This window comes from Lutra lutra, chromosome 6 (genome assembly GCF_902655055.1).
Source record: "Lutra lutra chromosome 6, mLutLut1.2, whole genome shotgun sequence".
NCBI lineage: Eukaryota > Metazoa > Chordata > Mammalia > Carnivora > Mustelidae > Lutra > Lutra lutra.
Genome location: NC_062283.1, coordinates 152638391 through 152661704, shown reverse-complemented (window position 1 = coordinate 152661704; position 23314 = coordinate 152638391). Strand labels below are relative to the sequence as shown.

Below are 23314 nucleotides of genomic sequence, written 5' to 3'. Positions count from 1 at the left end.
AAACACAACGCAGTAAGAGTACACAGATAATTGTAACAGAAGTCCTGCTTCTTGGTTTTACATGAAAATCAGTACTAATAAAATTAACACTCTATTTGGTAAATATAAAGGAACGGATGGGAAATGTACCTAGTTTGTTTCTAAATCAAGGAAAGTCCTCCTGAAAAATCGATTACTAATAAACCAGTTGACGAGGAGAGGAAGACCGGCATCCTAACGGAAGTTCAAGATAAGCTCTGATGGCCCTGGGTTTGAACGAGCCACAGCTACCCTCACGACTTACACTATTCACCACTCTGAGACAAAAGCGATTTACCGGAGTCTATATCCCCGTATTCCCAAAGCTGTATTTTAAAATTTCAAACAAGAAAAAACTTCTTGTGGCATCCAGCGAGGGGCACTTAGGTAAGTAAAAGTAAGAGGGCTGTGCAGAAAGCGCTGCGCATCGGTGCAGTGAGATCATGAGGTAGAACTCCACATGAACGCGGAGCTGGGAGCCCCGAGCCCCACGGCAGGCTTGTCAGGACAAGCAGCTTCTGCCAAACAGGTTTAAGGACTACACATAGCTCCCGTGCAGAATCACCAACGTTCTACCTGGACAGTCCAACAAGAACATAAAAACCCGTAGGAGTCATTTACTGGACTGGCCACAGGAAGCCATCCCATGCGTGAAATCCCCCTTGGAGCACTGCCAACGTGCCACAGCCGAGGACACGAGGACACATTCACATTTCGTAGCTCAGGGTAATTTCAATAGTCATGAAGTACTGTGTCATAAAGGGAAAATGCAGAAGGTGCTCAGAGTTATAAAGACAGTGAGTTCAAGAAATGACTTCATGGAAGCAAAGTTCCACAACACCGTGGAAGCACGTGGTTTCCACTCGAAAACTCCTCACTGCTGCCTTTCGCTGACAGCCGGTTCAGAGAGGACAGTCTGACTGGGGAGCGCTGCTGAGGCCTGTGCCCGCTCTCCCCTCTAGCACGTAGCATAGCATGCCATTGTTTTCCGCGCCTAAAACCATCTACTACGGATCTCATTACGAAAATGGCAGAGACGGTCTCAATTTAACAAAACAGTTTTGGGAAACGGTATGTTTCAAATTTCTGTGGTTACATTACCTGCGAGCTGTGTTTATAAAAATTCTATACAAGCTAAAACCCAGTCCTCTCTTTTGCAGCCCGCCCCCAATCTGGCCTAGGTCTTCCCGTGTTCACCCCCATGTGCACCTCGGTGTCTGTCTGTCCCCGGTCCCCGCGCTGCACACCCCCTGCCCCGCCCCAGACTCCTGACTGCCTACAGACAGATACACGCCCCTCAGAGGTCAGCCAGCACGTCCACTGCACTACGTAACCACGTGCAAGTGGAGACCTCCACCGGTTCCTCTCTCTCTCACACACACACACACACACCCCAAAAAGCAGAGACAGTTGGCAAAGCTTGTCCTTTTCTGTAAATCTGACATTTCACAGTAAACAAAATACATACAGTAGGCACTCAATAAACGGCAGCTTTCTAGACTGCAGCATGTTCCTCAGCGAGAGCACAACAGAGCAACAGCCAAGCCGTTAGCCTGACTCTGCTCTGGCCGGTCCTGGGTCTCCCTGAATGTGGGGCCCTGACGTGCACGTGGGAAATCACCCCCAGCCAGCCGCGCGCCGTCTGCTCTGTAAGGCAGGCTATTCCCTCGCAGGCGACCCGATGAAATGATTTTGTCCCCAGTATACTCTGCACTTCTATGCGGTCTGTGACCGACTGCTTAATGCCACAGCCCAGCTGTCTAAGTGACCATTTCTCTCCTCCGGCAGGCACCCGCCGACTACTCACACTGGGAAGGGGCCTGTGCCACACGCGGCAAGGGCCGCAGCTTCGCCGAGAGCCCCCTGTCTGCTTTCAGCCGCTCATTCGGACCAGGAGCCGCCCCCCGAGAGGAGCCAGCAGCCCCACATTCCATCTCAGACAACGGGTACAAGCTTCCATCTGGGGGACTCCCTGGGAACCGCAAATACTGCGCAAGTGAGCGGAAAGCCCACGGCACCTTCAGAGAGGCCACATACGTGTGCCGTGAGGTTCACAAAGCGTAAGCTCAAATATTCACATAAAACTGATCGCGTGATACACACACTGGACAGCACCGTGACCGTCACATCTTCAGATGCAGGCACAAGTGTCCAGCATGATCCTCCAACAGTCCCGGCAAGCCCTCCTTGCAGCCGCCCCGCTGGTCCCCTCAGCGCTCCCGAAGCACGCCCTGCGGGACCCCAGGCCCGAGCCTGGCACCGCACCCTGGAGCCTGAGCGCAGATCCTCGCCCTCTCACTACACACCGCGCCCGATCCGCCCTGCCTCCGTCTCCCCGTTTTGGCTTATGCTGTACTTTCCACAGCAACGTCTGACGCAACAGGTCTGCCAAAACGCTTTCGTCGTTCGACTCCCGGCTCACCGGCCACCATCCGCCAAGCCACACGGCTTCCAACATCGGGCAAGACGCAAGCTCCTCCTCACCTGTGCTCCCGGGACACTTCCCCGGGTCGCCTGCTGCCGCCAGTACAGATGGCTCTCCCCACCGGCCTTCCCGGTCGCTGCCTTCTAGCCTCCAGCACGTGGTCAAGGCCTTCCTCCCAAGCCCACCACGAGGCAGCCCAGACCCCATGAGCAAACAGATCAATACTTGTACCGTGCGCCAGGAAGCAGCTGACGCGGCCACCACGGACGGAGCTGCTAACGCCGCAACGTCCCAAGCTTAACTCGAAGCTAGGAACCCTGAGCATTTCCGACTGTGGCACCACAGGGACTGCTTCCAGGAGGAGCTGTCTGCCTTCACTGTCGGGTGAAGGACGACGGGCAAGGCTCAGCATTGAAGAAATGCTGTTTTCTTGCATGATGGGAATTTATCTAAGTTCTAAGCTACAATGACATCTTTAATTCCAAGTTCAATTTATCAGTGTATCTGCAACTCAGAAAAGGAGATCTTCATCTGAGGAATGACAAGACAGTGATCATTACAGCCCTCAACTGCAAAGGCCCAGTAGGTTTCTAAGAGGTCCTTTTGAGGGTGGTCATAAAGATGGACTTTAAGTCACGGACAGTACATGGTGAAACACATTAAAAAAAATATTGTTGGGGGGCGCCTGAGTGGCTCAGTGGGTTAAAGCCTCTGCCTTCGGCTGAGGTCATGATCTCAGGGTCCTGGGATCGAGCCCCGCATCGGGCTCTCTGCTCCGTGAAGAGCCTGCTTCCTCCTCTCTCTCTGCCTGCCTCTCTGCCTACTTGGGATCTCTTTCTGTCAAATGAATAAATAAAATCTTTAAAAAAAAAATACTATTGGGGGAGGGTGATACACAAAGGAAGAATTGATCCAGAATATTCTACAGAGGAATCCAAGCTGTGGTTAGCACTTGAATCTCGCTAATGTGGTCTCAACCGTGCACCACGTACCTAGAAAAAGTCTTGATTTAACACCCCTACTTCTTACATTTCTGTAAACACATTCCCATTCCGCTAACCTTTAACCTTCCCATTGACGTGGCCCCTAAAGCAGACCTGCTCCACCTGAACTCCCTGCCCTCCCATCTCTGCGTACTCGAATCCTGTCCATACTTCACGTGTGGCTCACGGTTACAAACAGGACATAAAAGAAATCAAAGTACAACTGTTGTATAGAGAAATGACCAGCTCCACTGCTTATTATTTTAGAAAAACAAAATTACAGATGGATCAGAAGTCAAAGAAGTTTAAGGACTTTATTTTTTAAAAGATTTTATTTGACAGAGAAAGAAAGTGTGCACACATGAGCAGGGGGAGGGGAGAGGCAGAGGGAGAAGCACACTCCCGGCTGAGCAGGGAGCCCGATGCAGAACTCGATCCCAGAACCCTGGGATCATGATCTGAGCCGAAGGCGGACACCTAACCGACTGAGCCCCCAAGGTGCCCCAGAAGTCCAAGGAATTTCTAACCATACACACATACACATACGTGTGTATATACATAAAACCAACACGGGTAGCTACTTTCAATGCAAAATACCACAATCTCCGACCAGCTGTAAGGAGACCCGACATCTTCATCTGGACGCAACTCTCCTGGTTTGCAATGTCCACCGTGGCAGGCTGGACAGAGGGGAGGGTCGGTCGGTGCTACTTCATCCCTGCTCGTGCTACCCAGGTCGGGACCAGGCCAGCTCTTGGGAGCACTGAGGCAGACTCACCGCCTGCCAGGTCACAGTAACTCCTCAGCATTACGGAGCACTCACTACCTGCCCCACTTCTCCTGAAGAAAAGATTATAAACTATGATAAAAACGGTATAAACTAAATTATTTCAGAAGCATTAAACCTCCTCTCTCTTATTTCTGATAAGAATGCACACACTAACCGAGCCTAGAAAGACTGAACTTGTATGGCAAGTCCATTCCCTTTCTTTTTTCAAAAATTTTATTTACTTATTTGAGAGAGCAAGAGAGTACACGAGGGCGGGGGGCAGAGGAGAGGGAGGAGCAGGGAGCCTGATGCAGGTCTCCATCACAGAAGCCTGGAATCAACACCTGAACCGAAGGCAGGTGGTTTAACCAACTGAGTCCCCCAGATGCCCCAAGTCCATTCCTTTTCTAGTTCAGAAAGGCAAACAGGGCCCAGGAATTTTTTGCTGCTACATGTCCTTGTAACACACATCAGTAAAAGAATGTAAACACGAGCTATATAAACATTAGCCAAGCATCGGTGCGATGGCATTAATAGACACTACCAGACTATGCTGTCCGGTACGGCGGCCACAGACCACACGCGGCTCTACTGAGTACTCGGAATGCGGAAATGTAGCCGGTCCAAACGGAACGTGCATGAAGTATACAACAGACCCAGATATCTAAGCTTTGTATGGAAAAAAGAATCTAAATATCTCAGTAATGACCTACATTCCAACTACATGTTGGAATCCTAACACTTTGGATATACTGTGTAAAATAAACACATTATTAGAATTTCAGGGTTTTTTTTTAATGTACCTAATAGAACATATAAATTACCTTTGTGGCTCACACATTCTACTGGACGACACTTTTCTAAAACTACAGATTTTTCATACTATATGTTATTAGTAACCACAGGTACTAGCAATAAATTTATAATTAAGCAGATAACTGCGTAAAAACAAGATTTTCACAACATATAACATTATGTACCCTGATTTCCAACCATGGAAGAGTAACATTAATCATTAAAATGGAAAGGCTAAGTAATTTTAAGGATTACTTGTTTAAAGTTACCTAAGCTGGTATTTAAAGATATTTCTGTATTTTTAGTCTTTTATTCGTAAAATTTAAAAGGTTAATCAGAATCATCCAGAATTATCGATTCCCCATTTAACAAATCAAATTCCCTTTTATTTTTCTTATGTTTTAAAGATTTATTTATCTGAGAAAGAGAACGTGCCTGAGAGCATAAGCAGGGAGAGCAGCAGGCGGAGGAAACCCAGGTGCCCCTCAAATTCCTTCTGTAAAAGGGTCTCCTGGAGAGCAGTTATATATTTCGAAGGCACCAGCAATTATGAGTAACACTAAGTACAATTGTGGAATTCAATTAAACTAATGAGAAGTACATTTTTAAGTGTCAAAGCCACATTTTCCCTTCGGAAGACACTTCGAGAGTAACAGGGCAGTCGGGCGACGGAGCTGCTCTGTCTGGGATCTGTGAGCTCTGATGTCACTCAGACTCCTGGAGAGTACAGGGCGGTGACCAGTACGTCCAGCCAGGCTGTGCAAAAAAGTGCATAGAGCTACATTCTCAGTCCTTAGAAAAGCAATTACAGTGAAATAGCAGAGATCACCACATGTGTGATCTTAGTATTTAATCTTTTTTTTAAAGATTTTATTTATTTGACAGATCACAAGTAGGCAGAGAGGAAGGCAGAGAGAGAGGGAGAAGCAAGCTCCCTGCTGAGCAGAGAGCCCGATGCGGGGCTCGATCCCAGGACCCTGAGACCATGACCTGAGCCGAAGGCAGAGGCTTAACCCACTGAGCCACCCAGGTGCCCCTTTAATATTTAATCTTAAGTGTACCCGAAATCTGCTCCTCTCCTTTTCCAAAGGGAAAGGAAGCAGGACTGGAGATGGAAGCGGAATTACTGAGGATGAGGAGGGCAGGGCAGAGGAGGAGGTCTAGCAGAAACGCACTGGGGTTTCCTTGTGACAAGAGCAGAAGAATGGCAGCACGTTAACAGAAAAGGTTCCCGAACAGAATGATGGAGGCAGAAATAAGAACTCGGTGGCTACAAGCCACACGTTCCCCAGAACTGGACGGAACGCGCCCGGGGCTGAGCTGCTTACGTGTCAGATGTGGACCGGCTACGGGACAAGGCTGCCCTCGGACAGCCGGTCTCTGCTCCTGCTGGCGCACCTTCGGGAACACAGAGGGTGAGGCCCTCTCACCCCGGGCACAGAAACTCAGTCAGGAGGAACCTACGCCTCAAACGCTCAGTGGCCAACAGAGTGTGTGGGGGAGTATGATATGACTAACAGCATAAAAACATCATTAACACACAATCCAAAAGAAAAAAAAAAAAAAAAAGAAAAGAAAAGCAGCCTAGGAGGAAGGAAGAGAGGCCGGCAGAGAGTCAAGCCTATTGTTCCCAGGGCTGGAGACCCCATCTGGACTCTTCACCGAAGGTTCCAGAACAATGATGGGCTGGGGGGACCTGAGAGCCCAGCAGCCTTAGAACTCGTCAGGATGTTCAGCACAGGGCTCTGCCCACGTGCTCCTTCCTTATGGTCTGAAAGCGGCTTTTTTTCTCATCAGACAAGGAGTTCTGATTTGCAAACTAATAAAACTCAGACGAGGGTTTTAAAAGCACGAAAAGCTCTCTTCTTGGTAGGAATTACCTTAATTCCAAAACAAGCAGTTTTAAAAGTCACTTCTGATGCGCAGTCTGCCCTCAACTAGTCTGAGGGCACGGGCTAGGTGCTCCCGGACAGGTGTGGTCCGTAAACAAGCCTGGTTTCGGTGAGCCAGGCTCCGGGCCCTGCCGCCGCTTACGCTTTGCAGAGAATACAAAACCCACCCTCTCTACCCTTTCCCTGTGTGTAAGTTGAAGGAAATGAACAAACTAGGGAACTCCTAAGTTGGCTCCCTCAGATGGGCTGCAGGCGGTCCGCGGGTGTGTGTGTGCACGGCATGAGGGCAAAGGCACAGGGCTTTGCTGAGATCTCAGAGTGCTCTGGGGATGAAAGGGGTGAGACCAGAGCAGGCGAGCTCCTGGCTCCTGTTCACTGCTAATGCAGGTATGCCCCATGCAGGGGTGAGGCCGGACTCCCCAGCCTTGGCTGAGAGCAAGTGGGCTAGGCTGAGGCAGCCTAAACCTTCTTCAGACTGGGATGTCCCACGGCCCCCTGCGTGCAGTGCAGCGAGCCACAGAAAGATCATTTCTTACCACGAGTCCTAGGATGTGAAATGGTTCTGCTTTAAAGCATTAACGTTCAATGTTTCTGTTACGTTAATACTATAATAAAATTCAATAATTTCATCAATGCAAGAAATTAGTGCTTAGACCGTTATTATAAAACAGGTAAAAAACAATAATTTTTTATTTTTATATAATTTATTATTTTGCTTTTAAAACAAAACCATAAAGCATTCTTTCCAAACTCATGAACTGCCACGGAAGGCACTGCACTAGTCATTTCAGACAACTTCACGGAAGATATTTCTGGCACTTCCACGAAAGAAATTCTGCAGTCACACTGGGTACTTTGAAACTGATTTTTAAAAGGAACTAAAATTTCCGGACTTCATCTTTTTGACTAGGTCTTTCCCGTGTGGTCACAACAAGGATGTTAAAGAATGTGAGAATGAAGGTCTCAAATTCTTCAAAGGACTTAACTGTAGTTCATGTCAGGAATTTACTCTTCAAAGAGTGAGAAGGTGGCATGTTAATAAACATTGTTTTCATCTTCTCCTTTTTAAGGCACAGCAATCTTTTTTTTTTGTGTTTAAAACCAAGATTTAAAGACTTAAAATCAGTGTATTGTCTAAAAGCACAAACTGAAACACCTTTAAGATATTATTCAACTGTTCATTTTTTTTAAAAAGATAGTAACATATCCTAAAGTATCTCTAAAATGGTCATTTCTAGCCTCACTTGTAGCATAAATGGGTTTCAAAGCCAGTCAAAGCCCTCCATGCATCTGCGGGAAGCTCCCCACCCGCTCGACCATGGGCGCCCAGCGTCACTGCAAGCCATCCTCACCACATTATCATCAGCATGAGTACATTTACGGACTTTTTTTCCTGTGCAAAAAGGATATAGGAAGCTTTTCTTTTTATGAACCTTAAAAATGTGCAACACTGAAATACAGAGCAACAAGCCCAGGGTGTGTAATTACAAGCCACAGTAAGCGGCGGCTTCGTGAGCGAGTTAATCACTGGCAGGTTTCAACAAGTTCTAATGGAAGCAGCCGCGGAATGCAGTTCCGAGTCTGCCCGACACCCACAACACAACAGCACCCTGATGAAACTCACCACCGGTCCTGTTCTTCCGACAACAGAGAACCACATTCTGATCTCGGGACTACAGCAACTTCTCCAACTGAGGGAAAAGACAACTGCCCACTTCCCTCGGTTTCCCACGGCAGCCAGAGCTGGTCTCTGAGGACACGGGTCCGCGCCGTTCCGAGCTGGACATTGGGACACTGAGCAGCATCTCCCAGCACGGACTGCAGCGAGCGCCGCGCTCAGACTCTTACGTAACCAGTCAGCTCTGACTTGCCTTCACTTGGTACTTTATTAAACTTTAAAAAGAACTAGGAAAATAAAGAGGGAATTGTTTGTATTTTAAAAATCCAAATTAAACAGGAAGCATTGTGTTGTCCCACAGATGAGTAAGAAGGAGCATACTAAACTTCCCCAAAAACAACGTTTTAAAAAAAGTAAACTGCACACACATACTCTTCCAAATCATCTGGATTTCATAAAACCGAACCGCACTGTGGAAGGAGCGTCGGGAAGCCGAACATCAAAACATCGTCCAGGCTCAAAGCAGCTAGCCACACACTAATTAGGAAAAAAAAAAAAAAAAAGACTGGGCCAGATATGAAGACCACAAGAGCTTAAAGAAAACACAAACTACACAGACACCAGTAACAGTCACTGGGGCCTCTAGGCTCTTCTGCGCCAACCGTGCAGCGGCAAGGAGGGAGCCCGATGACAGCGGGCACCATGCAGCCGGCGAATGCCAGGTCAGACCTTCCCCACGGCTTCACGTGCTTGCCCTTGTGCTTGTCTGGTGTGATCTACTCGTGGCTCCAAGGCTGCGAGGTGCACAAGCAGATCCCGCGCCACAGGACCAGCACAAGCACACACGAGCGAGCCCTGGCGAGAGGGACGAGACAACTCCCCGTCGTGCTGAGCCCTCCCCCCGCCGCACGCTGGCCTGTCTGGCACTTAAAACACATTCTTGATATCCTGAAAACCAATCTCTTCTAATTGTTATAAATGATGCGGACCTATGCGACGTGTCAGCCTCACAGTGCTGTTGAGCAGCCTGTGTAATTAAGTGACTTCCTATTTTCACTGCTGAATGTTCCTTTCCTAGCACCAAAGATACTACAAATCAGTTAGAGAAAAACAGGTTACTTCGTGAAGCCGTCGGGAGCCATGGCATTCACGCGTCATTTCAAGAGCAGACATGAATGCCCTATTCATGTCTTCAAGGGGCACACTGTCCACTTAACAGATCACAGCCTGAGTCACTTTCTCCAGAACATCTCTCTGTGTGCGGACACCCAAATTCTGTCTCTGGCTCTGAGTTTCTGAGCTCCATACCCATCAATCCAACTGCCCATGACGTCCCACTCCTCAGCTGAACCGGCGTCCCGGCTTGCAAAGGCAGTATGTGCAAAACTGAACACCTGACTCTCACTGCCAACGTCTCGCCCCTGCCCTGCTTGCAGGACACGCTGCGTCCACACGCTCCATGCTGAGGACAGGAGTACGGTGCGTCCTGCCACTTCGCTCTCACCCCCTACAGCCAATTCATCCATCACACAGACCGTGGTCGTTCCACAAACACGCACCAGCAACAAAACCGAGTGCCCGACCTCAGCGACTGTGCTCTGCCCCGCCGTGGCTGCTTCCTGGGGCCACGCCTCTGTCACCTTCCAGGGGGCCGCTGCTGAGCATGTCCTTACTGCTGCTCTGCTGGCAGGACTGAGCCCTCGAGCCCATGCTCTCTGAAGGATTGACAATCGACTTTTGAAACCTCACTTTGACCCTACCAGGCCTTTATCTGAACCCCTTTGATGGCTACTTCTCAGAGCAATACCAAAATGCACAAGCCCACCAAGATCTCAGGGACTCTTAAGTTCCTCTGGGACACAGCCACACTCCCGCACCGGCCGCCACCCTCCAGCTGCAGCAGAGCCCGCAAGGCCCACACCGCGGAGGACACTCACCACCTGGGTCCCCTCAGGAAAAGCACGCCGACTGCTGTACGAGACGTGGTCCTGCCTCCCCTGTTCCAGAGGCACCCTGGAAGGCTGGCCCCCAATTCCGTGCTCTGGCACAGAACACAACGGCTCCACAATGGCTGCACCTTTGCCCGCAGCCCCTCGTCTGAGACTCTCTGCCTACCAGGCTCTGCCCGGCTAATGCGTGTGCGCCCGTCAAGCTCCAGCTTAAGAGGCACTTGCTCATGAAGGCCCCCACAGATGCGCACTCTCCGCCGCGCTTGGTCGGCAGACGCCCCGGAGCGACAGCCTCTGACGTCACGCACTCGCTCGTAGTCACTTCTGCTTCGCCCCTGAAGTGAGCAAGGGTGTGCGTGTGTGCTGATAAAGACATTCTCCAGGGGAGGAACTATCCCGAGAGCCGGGGGCATACTTTGTTTTATTACGTCTATTGTTTAATAAGCTGATGAATTTGGCACCTTAGCATTAAATCTGGAATCTCTTTTTCAAAAAACTTGTGTTACTTTTTTTCTAGTTCTAAATGTATGCTTTCACTGTGGAAAGTTTTCAAAGAGGCCAGAAAACAAGAAGAGTGTGGGAATCCCTGGGAGGCTGGGGAGGACACCACCTTCCCAATCTAGGAAAGGAAGGAGCAGGCCCCCACGGCCTCCCTCCCACGGGGACTGCTAGGGGACGAGGCAAGCCGGGATAAAGACACTGAGCGGTTGCTCTCTGTCCTGGGTTCTCTGGCTCTGCGGCGGGGCCTGTGGCTGGCAGCTGCGGCATGAGCCACATGGGAAAGAGACCCCGCCACACGCAGAGACGAGGTAGCAGCCGGGCCACCGCAGATGTGGCACAGAAGCCACGTTCTCCGCTCCAGCTTCGGGAGGTAGAAAGGCGATCTTTGGATTTCTATCTAATGTCCTGTGTTGTTCCTATTCCCCATGGAGCCCCAGTTCTGAAATCCTATATCCCAATTAGAAATGCTAACACTGATACTTTCCTCCCATTTTTTCTAGACATCTTTTTTTTTTTTTAATGTGTCAGTCTAGAAAACGCCAGCAACAGACACGCAGACACTTCAAGGTTAGAAAGTGGAAATCACACTCCGTCTTTACACAACAGGCACCTGGTACTCTCTCTTGGAATAAACAGTGCCTGACAATTAACTACTAGTTTCACGTTGAGTTTATTATTCTAGTACTAGTGAAAGGAACAGAAGACCTCCTCTTTAGACTATCAATAACCGGAAACTAAATCTTGCGTGTCTCCAGCTTCCGCGAGGCTGTCGGTCGCTGTGCTACACGATCTCTTAGCACAAGTCACGAAGACTTCCGTCAGAGCAAGGATCCCAGAGTGCTGTCTGTTTCTACGACCAAGTACTTCCTACTGACTAGAGAGAGCACACTGCGTTCCCATGCCTCCCTGCATGAAGGCAGGTGCACACAGACCGCGAGGGAGCCCTGAGGGAGGGGCAGCCAGCACAGGTAGGGCTGGGAGAGGTGAGCCAAGTGCAGGGACCCACCACCAGGACAGAAACACAGCTGCTCGGCCAGTGGGTGAAGGCCAGGTGGTGGCAGTGGGCGAAGGCCAGGTGGACGAGCTGTCGTCAGCGGTCCAGCCCAAGCACCTCCACATGGAGACCTCCTCTTGGGGCCTCAGCTGAGGTCCTGTCCTCCACACTCACTCGATGCCCCTCACCCCTCCCCCTGCTGCAGTCTGTATAACGGTGCAGGGACCCCTCCCGGCAGTGAGAGGACTCTCCCACGGCCTGCCATCTGGAACCACTCCTGGGGAGAACGCAGGCCTGGGGCCAGCACCCTCCCTTCTGCCTCTCCCCCACAGGCACCGTGAAAGGAGGTGTGAGTGGGACTTCAGCCCATGTCCCAATCCTAACCGCCCACTGACACCTGGCCACCCGGCAAAAACAGAGGCCAGAGGCCCGCGTGGGGCCCCCCTATGTGTGCAATGCCTCTACGGGTTACAAGTAAGGATCAGAGGCGCTTAGGTAAATAGGACTTTGCCTTTCAGGGACCAGGTGGTTCTGTACTGAGAGAGAGCACAGCCTTCCGGGCTGCAGAGAAACAGATGGAGAAGACCGAAGTGCTGACAACCCCACAGGTCAGTACTTCAGACCCCAAGCAAGATGAGCGGGGAAAGAGGATCCATACGTATAAACGCGTAACAGGAAACGTGTAGGTTAAAGTTTTCCTGTGTCGAAGTGTGGCATGTAACATCCTGGTATTTTTTTCCCCTAAAAATGAGCATTTGATTCAGTTGGTAAGTATAGAAAATAGTCCATGTCTAATACCTTCCTATTCACAACTTTGTAAGTTTTGGGTTGTGGGTCCATTAAACTAGAATAGCCTGGAACTATGGCCCATAAGCATGGCCCTTATCAGGAGTAAGGGACTCTGGGCCATGAGCTGGACTGACAGGTTCTAGACCTGCTGTCTGGCCCAGCTTGGGTGACCCCACGTAACCTGGCACCTCAGAACCAGACTACTGTGACCTCTGTCCACACCTGACACTGGCTCTCGTTGGCCAGCTGGTTCCCAGCTGGAGCCCCACCAGGGTCCCAGGTTCTTCTAGTTATCCTACATACCATGCCCTTCCCAGACGCAGCTTCCTGAAATGCCAAATTCCAACACGTCCCTTTCATTTCTCTGTGGAGTCTACAAGACACAGTGCAAAGCCCTCATGTGTCAATCACCGGAGCACCACTCTCCCTTAGCCAGGCGGGTTTCCAATGACCCTGACACAGCCTGCAGCCCTGCTTCACAGCATCAGTGCAGCTGGCTCCCAACCACATACTCTAAGGCTGGCTGGGGTGTTCTCTGTGGGAGGCTATGGCACCCGGCACATAGCGGACCCACATGTGGCCCAGGGGACAGAGGTGACCTCCTCGGCCCCACCGCACACCCATTGGAAGAGAGCACCTGGATGGGGATGCAGAAGCTGGCCTGGGTGATGAGTGTGCAGGGACGCATGTGTGCACCAGCACTCGAGGGGCTGTCGGAGGCCCCGCTCTGTCCCCGTGCCAGCCCTAGCTCCCGTCTCGGACTAAGGGACCCTCCCTTCTCCGGTGCCTGTTGTGACTCATCAAGTTTTGCCTCCACCTGCTCCTCAGAAGTGCCAGTGACTCGGTGTCAAGGTCACACTGTCTGTAGCTCCCCTGGACAGCAGGATGCCGTCCCTGCGCTGCCTGAGCGCCGTGAACCCTTCCATGGACCCTACCCCGAGAAGCAGAACCACAAGCACGCTCTGTCCACAGGCAGCGAAGGGCTCCCCACGCTCAGCTCCGGCCCGTGGCTGACTGACTGAAGGTGCAGAGCGAAGAGGGACGACGCATCCCGCTGACCGCGTCTCACCTTCGCTGCGACTATGCTGAGACCCATCCCGTTTTGCTTTTTCAGAGTCACGGTGATGATTTCAGGTTCTTTTCTCAGAGGCTGAGCCTGGAGGACAGAAACAAAGGTTTATTTTCTGGCTAAAATGAAGTGTTTCTAGGTTAGACAGTCACGAGTGACAGAGCCGATCACATTTGCTGTGGTTAGCGGCCCAGACAAGGATTACAGAGAGGGCTCACGGCGTGACCAGCAAAGGATCAGTACTCTCGCCTCCAGAGCTGTGAAGACACTAGTCATGAACACTATTTAAATGTGAAAGAACTTATTTTAGAAAACAAAAGTACATTTCCATTATTATCAGATTAGAAAAACCCAATCATAAAAATGAAATTAAAATGTTACTATATTACCTTTCAATATAAATTACTAGGTGTTTTTTAAAGAAAAAAGGCAAACTTATTTTACACCATCCACGGGGAGGTCAGCATGAGACAGCTGTAAGAAAGATGATCTAACATGAGTCTCCTGGGAGAATGCAGGGCTCATGTGACGTTAAGCCACCCCGAGATGCGGGCAGCACTGCTCCAAGTACTTTGGGCTCAGGGAGGAGGTCAGTCCTTGAACTGATCCCTAAGCAAACGCGGTGCTGTCCGCTGAAGTTGCATGTTATCCGTATGTCACACCTCACCCAAAGAAGAAACAAAATTACAGAGGAAAACCACCAGTGCATACACACTATGGGATCCGCCAACAAGTGGTCGTTACATACATGGGGCTTGTTCATTCAGAACCAAGGTCAGTGAGAGAACACTGGAAGGAAAATAATTTGTTTTGAGATTAAGACTTGAACGCTCCCAAGGGATCTCTGAGCACACTAGGAAGATGAAGAACCCGTGATCCCATCCAGGAAGGTATTTGCTGTCCTATTAAACCTGGGAGTTGGGAACAGCTATCAGTTGGACTGTGGCAAACAACTCGGGAGGCCCAGAGAACGCTGAGAGGCACCGTATCCGGGTCAGAGGCTCTGGGCGACCGGCTCCCATGTGGCGGAGCGGCCAGCCGCTACCTCGGCCACTGGAGATGGAAGGACACACGCTCCAGTCTAAAGCAGGCCATTCAGCCATGACGAATAATAACTTGGAATTTGATATACAAAACACCGTGCGTGCTTTATTTTGTGGTAAGTGTTGCCGCCTTACGCCACCCTGACACAATCTACATTTTCTTAGAATTTAGATGCACAAGAGGTGCACAGCTTTGACAGGCTGCTGGTCAGTATTGTCGGGTGTACAAGGACGTCTCTGGAGCATCAGAAGCTACCTGGCTGTGTCTGCACCCCAGAACCTCTAACCCTTGGCCCAGGCACATGGACGATTCCCATTGGCGGGCAGGGGAAGACACGGCCACATGCAAACACGCACAACACACTGAGCCTGACCCCCAGGAACTTGGACCAAAGTACAGTCCCATCTGTTTGCTCCTTCGAAGGCTTAAGTGGCTTAAAAGATGAAAATGGTAATTACAGGAAGATAAGTAATGTGAAAGATATCTAAATGAAACTCCACAACAAAGTTCAAAAAGGAAGATTTTCCTTTGTTTCTATTGATCAGATGTGGCAGTCCAAAGCACAGGGACACAGTCTTTGTTATTTAAATCTCTAGGCAGGAGGCAAAGCAGAACTCTCCACAGAATGCAGGAAGCTAGTGAAGAGAGGACTGACCAGCTTGCAAAAGATACAAAATTACCAGCAAGTGATTTGACACATATTTAAAACAAGGTAGACCGACTATAAGGAGAAAATAGTTCTACCAAAGAAATACATTTTCTAATAAAATTCGTAAGGCTATCATATTATCTTTTTAAAAATATGTGTTAACATTAAGGCTGGTATAGCTGAGGGTAGAAATATCTTTGTTTATGGACAAAAGTATACAGACATGGCCTGGAAAAAATATGTATGTATATAAATCCTAGTTTCAGATTTTTTAAAATAAAATCAGTACTTATAGATGATTTTAAAATACTCTTATCACAACAATGCTCACTATAACCACAGAACGGGTTTGCATTACATTTTCACACCGTACGGGACACGCGTGGGTGTGTGCCGCACCCGTCACACTCGTGATACTTGCCAGCTCCGTGCTCTCGCGCAGAAGGTGGCTCTCGTAATCTGCACCTTCGAAGTAGATCGTCCAGGTGCCTGGTGAGCGTGCATGAGGAATTAACCTGCAAAATCCTGAGGAGAAAACAAGCAAATTATAAAATTGAAAAGGAAGGCAAGTCAGCCACATAATCTCCAAGAAGGGCAGCAACATCACAGGTCAATGGCTCGGCACCTACAGACGACCCTTCTTCTTCGTACTCTACGTACACTTATTGCCTCTGGAAATGGAACTTTCAGACATTTAAAATCATTGTTTTGGTCTGATGGAATTCAACACCAAGCTGAAAAGTGAAACTGGTCTCCCCTTCCTGTTTGTTTCAAAGAACTTTTCTCCCTATTTCTATGAGAAATCACCGACGTGCACTGTAACTCCTTCCTTGCTGACCAAGTGCTCAGCAATACCCAGGAGGCCTTTCTTAACAGAGACCGCTGTGAACAAGTAGTGAACAGCTAGTGAACTAGTTCACACGTCTGCCCAGTGTCACACCCTGGGCTCTACGGCTTTCAGGCAGGACAGTGTCTGACCTGTAGGATAGGCCCCCTCACACAACTCTGTCCAAATTTCCTAACCAGTCACTTAAATGTCTTACAAATAAGTTTCAGAATCATTTCATAATGTTTTGAAAAGTATTTATGATATTCTCATCAACTAATGGCAGCTTTATAAAACTAACCTTTTCAATTCAAAATATGTCATTCTTCATTTAGGCAGATCTTATTCTGTGTTTCTCTGGACCTTCCTGACAAAGTTGTATCACATAGGCCTTGCACATTCTTCTGTTTTCTCCAAAGCGGTCTGGTCTTCCTATTACTAGCAGCTCAACAGTTCCGAGGAGCCTCGCGTGTGCCCGACGTCACACGGACGGCTCTTGCGAGCACGCAGAGCCTCAGCTAGTCCCCGGGACTGGGGAGAGCCCTGGCTGGTGCCTCCCACCCCTCTCTCCCACTCTAGGATTCCAGCCGTGAGGAAAGTTTGCCTGTTATTTTGGGGCACTTATGAGGTTTTTTTGCAGTAAGCAGAAAAGGAGATGTCAAAAGAGCGCAGTTAAAATAAAGATATAAACTTATAGCCCTTTTTATAAAAAATCACCATTTCAACCTATTTTCATTAAAATATACCTACAACTTCTCTTTCCCCCACTTGAGGGAACTGTGATTATGACAATTTTGAAATGAACAATCTTTATTATTTTCTTATTTTTTTCAAGTGTCAAGGCCGGATCATATCAAGCAGACACCTCCTGCTCTTAGCTGAAGGAATGCATCTCAGATCAGGTGTAAGTCCGTGCTGGTTTTACAGCCTTCTCTCACACAACTGTGTTATAGGACAAAACAAAAGGAACATAATTGAGAGCACACAGTAGTCCCTTATTCAGCTCAAAGACTTGAGCATGAAGAATTAAAAACACTGATGTCATAAAAGAACACACCCAGTTCTTTGTAAGTCTTGTAAAGGCCCCTCTGTAATAGACTGTGTTATCATCTGACACATACAGAACGAGGCAGGGACGCCAAGACCGTGATGAAATACCACGTATGTTCTGAAATCAATCACTCTGGGAGCCTCAGGGGAAGTCACGGAGGAGACTTCACCACCCTGGCAGGAGCTCACTTTTCCCAACCTGGCAAGCTCTGGCTCTGCGGCACGCATCACAGAACCGACAGCTGCGTACGCAAGTCCACACACACAGATCTGGAAAATGCTAGTAAACCCGTCTTGCCGTGTGCTCGTTCACAGGGTTAGTGAAGAGCTGAGCACTCGCAGCCCAAGCAGCCCTGGGCTGGGGGCTGAGGGTCAGGGGCCTGGCCCCCAGGACTCCAGCTCGACCCCAGAGACAGGCGGACACACGCGTTTCAAGGGCTGTCACAAAAATGTCCCAAAAGAACACAGAATCCCTTGTGGGGAAAGTGGCGTTAAGTGTCGGGAGCAGGCTGAGGTTTTCTAGACACAGGGCTACCCGAGCGGGACTTCAGAAAGTAAACCCAAGCGCGCGTGAAGCAGCGGGTGGGGGTGGGGTGAGACAAGGCCCAGGGGTGTTAACACCAACATGTTAATACCAACGACGGGCTGGGAGCGGGGTGTCCTGCTCAGCCGCCGGCGTGCTCAGCTCCCGGGGGGGAAGGGGAAGTGTAGGGGGGTGTGGGGGGCAGAGATCCAACAGCCATGAAGCAACTGAGGGCGGCGGAAGGTGGGGGGCACAGAGGGGGCACAGAGAGTGGTCCGGGCAGCAGCCAGCCGGAGTGTGTGGCTGCCCCCCACACGCGGGTGTGCCAAGTGCTGATGGGCCCGGCCCTGCAGGCATGACAAGCAGTGCCCGCATGGCAACGGAGGCCCCTGGGCTCGGCCCTGAGGCCACACACGGGTGCCAGGGACCAGTCTGGGTCCGCTCTGCTGGGCAGGAGGGCTCCCCCCATAGGAGCCCTGACATGGGGACTCCCAATGCCGACTGAGGCTTTCTCAGACGTCACTGCAGCCTGGACCTCTGTCCTCCCTGCTCGTCCCAGACATGAGCCCAGGCTCGTCCCAGCTGCGTTCCTCCTTCACACAAAGCTCCTCGAGGACGCACCCGCCTCAGCTCTGCTGCTCTGAGGACGGTGCTGAGAGGAAACAGGAGTCCGCACTCCCGGCACAACCGGACACGCTGGCTACTAACACACCACCCTTCACTACAAGAAGCAGCCTTTGTAGAATGGAAATTTTAAACTATCATAACCTTCAGAGACATAACAATCTGTTTATCGTAGCATGTGAAACAGTCACTGAAATTAAAAACCACACTCACCGAATTCACGTCGGCGAGGCTAACCCTTCACTTTGCCACTGTCATTTTTGTTTAAGCTAATTCCTGAACTCTGAATCTGTTTCTCAATTCACCTGAGCTCACGTTACAAACCATAGCAGACTAGGGCTGAACTGGGGTCTGATTTAGAAGTTTGTGCTTCGAGTGTAAACGTGGTATTTTGGGGGGAAGAGGCGGAGGGAGAGAGAATCTCAAGCAGGCTCCCCGCTGGGCAGGGAGCCTAACACGGGGCTCGATCCCAGGACCCCGAGATCAGAATCTGACCTGAGACCCAGAGTCAGCACCTTCAACTGCCGATTCCTAGCACGTGTGGGATTTTTACCACCACATTCCGACAAGAATATGTAAACAGCTACGGGATCAGACCCGGGGAGCTCGCTGCCCTTAGACAAGCCCAGCCAGAGCGTGGCTCATGAGCCCCGGCAGGCGCTGCACATGTGCTCACGGTGGCAGCTGTACCAATGTGAGGTTATGGCCGCGCCCTGTGCCACAGGTCTAAGCATCCCACAGGCGGCTGGCCCGGTCCCCACGAGTGCCTGCCATCCATGTGCCCGTGTCCTGGAAGGGCAGTCTCACGGGACAGAGCTGGGGTGCGAGCGGAGACGGTATGCTTGTCGCCCTCGTGCTGCTCCCGACAACTCCAGTGGAAGCCACATGCACGGATCATTTTCACGGGATGAGCCAAGCTCCCAGCTCCCCAAAACCAGCAGAGGAGCAACCAAAGGTCCTCTCTCCTAGCAGGCCAGGCAGCAACGTGGCTGTGACAGCTGGCGGGTGGAGCCACGCCATGGGAGGGTCACAGCACACCCACGGGAGCCTCATGGTGCGACAATGCGGACTCCACAACACCATGAAATGCTTACTTCCACGTCCTGCCACACGGCTTTCTCCAGAAGCACGTGCTGTGTGCTCCGCATGTGTGGCCTGACGCACGTGCGCACACCCACACCCACACCCACCGGTACAACGCTCACTCTGAGCCGGGTCAGAGCTCGGACTCCAGGCACAGTAAGCGGGACGCACCTCTCTGGCACAGAGGGTCTAAGAATTCCTGCAGGCCGTTGGGAATGTTCCTGACGACGTCACAAGAGTAGCCGTCTTCCGGCAGCAGGAAAGGCAGCTGCAGATCAGGGTCCTCCTCCAGCTGCACCTCCCTGCCGTCACTGCGCGCCAGCTCGTCCGCCGTGTTCTCGGCCACAGCCACCACGTTCTCGATCAGGTCCTGGTCAGAACACAGACGCACAGTGAGCACGACACACCAGCGGGCTGCCACTCAGACCTCTCGTGCGTGCCGCGGCCACACACGCAGGCAGGGCTGTGAGGGACAGCGTCCCCAGTGTGCCAACACCGGCGTGCCAGGCGACAGTCGCTGGTGAAGCACAGCCTGCAAACACGCGAGCCAAGATAGTCAGGGTTAATCTCGAGTAACATGCAGCCTTAAAAGGGAATTGTTCAATCGTAAGAAAACGGTTTCCCTTTGCCAAAGTAGCAATTTTTTTCCCTTGCAATTTAACATCCAGGTGCTAATGATCCAATTTTTGCAGAATTCATAATGACAGAAAAAACTCACACAACGGCGAATGTAAAAAATCAGGACAGAAATGTCTATCCCCAGCTAATCGGGAAAGAAAGCTCCCCCAGCTTCACTGTACAGCTCGACAAAGTGAACACGGCGCCTCAAGTCCCCGAGTCACAGAGCAGAGCCCTCACGGGAGAAGCAACCCTTGCCGCCCTGTCGGCCCGGGCTCCCCCGCCACAGATCCCACCACCTGCTCTGGGAGCCCGTGCGGATGCACCCCGTGCCGCACTTCTGTGCACACGCGCAGGGCATCTCATCTGCTGTGCACTTCCCTGTGCAAACGCACAACTTGTGCTACGCCGCGCTCCTGCATGCGACGGTGACGGGACCTTCTAGACGCTCTCCTGTCGGGCGCATCTGCCGGCTCCTGATCCTGGCTACTCCGTACACGTCTTCTGTTGGCATGAAGTCAATCCTAGGGGTCGGCCCACCCACCTCCGGCACTTCCCTCGTCAGCACTTCGGCCTTGAGCAGATTTTATTCGCGGGTGACAAGAAGCACTTGCGGCCTTTCTCGTTCTACACACAGGAGCTGTAGCCCACATCGTGGACCAGGCCGTTGGCCCCCCATGCCTCCTCTCCAGACACATGAATGCCAGAACTTGATTCCCACCAGTAGGAGGCGTCCACACGGGTCGGGGCAGCCCCCCTGGCTGGGTGGTGGACCTGAGGGGCACTCTGTGCCCACGGCACACTGATGTCCGTGCTGTGGCAGGAGCTCTGGGGCCTCTGAGCCTCAGGTCACAGTGGTGAGCCTGGGAATCCGGGCAACCTCTTAACTTCCTCTCCCGCCAGGCCTTCCAATCATTTTCTAAGAACCTACATCCCTGGATAAATGCCTTTCTACTTAAAGTGCTGTGTATTTTCTACCTCCTGTACTGAACCCTAACTCAAGTATCAACGAGAAATACGGTCTTAGGAGATGACTCAGAAGCTTATTTGTCACAGAAATAAAGTAATTATAAGCAGCCCTCCTGCACCTTTTGGAAGCGGACATTTCCCTAAGCAAACAGTCCCCAGCTGCTGGCCCGCCGCGCGGCCGACAGGCGGCACTCACCGCGGGGACGAAGGGCTCGTCGGGCGCGCAGTGGTAGTTCTGTAACAGGGCCTGCAGCTGCAGGGAGTTCAGCTTGAAGCACGTGCTGTTGACGGTCGGAATGTCCTCCGCTGAGTACTTGTCCATTGTGAGCAGAGTGGTTGCCTGGTGGAAAGGGTAACAGGAGACATGACTGGAAAGTATTTTATAGCTATTCCCCTTCATGTAACATTTAAAACTGTAATAACTTGCTAATTTAATTTTAAAACGCAGAATGTTTTTTAGGGAAACACACTTCTATTAACATTGAATTGAACTGAAAAAGCGCTGTCTAATAAAGGTTTTTAGATGGCTTAATTTCACTAAAATACATAATTTGTATTTTACTAAAATATAAAATGTAAATAAATTCAATTATTCATAAATCATTTTTAAAAATTCTCTTAGAAACTGTGAACATGGGTCGCCTGGGTGGCTCCGTAGGTTAGGCTGCTACCCTCGGGCTCAGGTCATGATGCCAGGGTCCTCCGATCGAGTCCCACATCGGACTCCTTGCTCAGCGGGGACCCTGCTTCTCTCTCTCTGCCTCTGCCTGCCACTCTGCCTACTTGTGTGCGCTCTGACAAATAAATAAATAAATAAATAAAATCCTGTAACCATTTACATCACAACCACTCTGATCACCAGTTACTGGGGTCTGAATAAAGGTTCCCTGTAATGATTTTTTTTTACAGCCAGCTGATGCAATCCAAGGAGGATAGTAGCCTCTTTCTATACTAAACTACTTTAAATGAGATTAAGAAATTGTGCGAAAAATGCAAAATTATAAACTATAATAAAAAAAAAATACCTGCCGTAGGTTCTGAGGCTGCAGATCATCTCTTTGACTGCAAAAGCCCCGTACCCAGGGCAGGCTCTGCAGGGACACCCTGAGTACTGGCTGAGCCACTCACACACAGCCATCGCGAGCTCCTCCATGCCCTTCTCCGTCTCCCGCCCCGGCCTTTGGGACGTGACGACCGCCAAGTGCTCGGCCCCTCTCTCCTCCTGCGCGTGTCCCCTGCGGGTTTCCGCTTTGCGCTGCTCACCTGGCTGCGTGTGCTGAAGAGCAACGCGCTACCCAGCTTCACACTGGGATCTGTCCTTTTAGCTGGGAGCCTCACAAAATACTGGTCTGGTAAGAAAGAACCCCTTAAGGGTATTTATTCTAGTGCTTACCACCTGCTGCGGGCTGAGTTGTGTCCCCTAAGATCCCAACCCCATGCACCTCAGAACACGACCTTACTTGGAGCAACGGTCTTGACAGTGAGAGGAGTGAGTGAGGGAACAGGTCTAACGTGACTTATGTCCGTATAAAGAGTGGACACGTGGAGACACACATGCCCCCGGGGAGAGTACCTGTGAAAATGAAGGCAGAGAACCACCCTGCCCACACTCTGACCTTGGCCTCCTGGCCTGTGAGACAATGTCTGCTGCTGAAGTACGGGGCTGGCCGAAGACGGTCTCAGAGACCCAGGCAAGCCAGCGCCCCACCGCTGCTTCAGTGGAGCACACGAACACCCACCAGGGGGCTGCTGACTCGGCTGAATCCCGGGGCTGCCCCCTGACGGAACGAGACACTGAGAACGAGGCGCACGACCTGTGGGCAGGCGAGAACCGCGCCAGCTCACCTGCACTATGCGGCTGAGGTGACAATCCGCCGCCAGCTCCAAGCCCTGCTTCTCCGCCCAGGCTTCCACATGTCCCAGCTGCTGGCGGATAATCGCCCCCCAGTAGTGGGAGCACAGCCCCGACTCGGGGTCGGTGACCAGCCGGTTGAAGAGCCACATGTTGATAAAGTGGAAGAGCTGCGAGAAGAGCTGGATGGTCAGGGCCGCGTTGACTCGGCAGCGCCGCAGCAGAGACATGGCTCCCGTGAGCGTGTGCAAGACGTCATCTGTCAGACACGCGG

At 50.9% G+C, this 23314-nt stretch overlaps 1 protein-coding gene across 18 annotated transcripts in view; it reads right to left on the bottom strand.

Moving 5' to 3' along the window:
- AFDN (afadin, adherens junction formation factor) overlaps positions 1–23314 on the bottom strand; it is a 133916-nt gene that overhangs the window by 25938 nt on the left and 84664 nt on the right. For all 18 annotated transcript variants that reach the window (XM_047733893.1, XM_047733904.1, XM_047733895.1 and 15 more), the window contains 5 exons: positions 23034–23299; positions 21385–21528; positions 19773–19971; positions 15917–16020; positions 13803–13889 (listed from right to left, as the gene is read on the bottom strand). In XM_047733893.1, coding sequence (XP_047589849.1) covers positions 13803–13889; positions 15917–16020; positions 19773–19971; positions 21385–21528; positions 23034–23299 — 800 coding nt within the window. The remainder of the gene's footprint in view (positions 1–13802; positions 13890–15916; positions 16021–19772; positions 19972–21384; positions 21529–23033; positions 23300–23314) is intronic.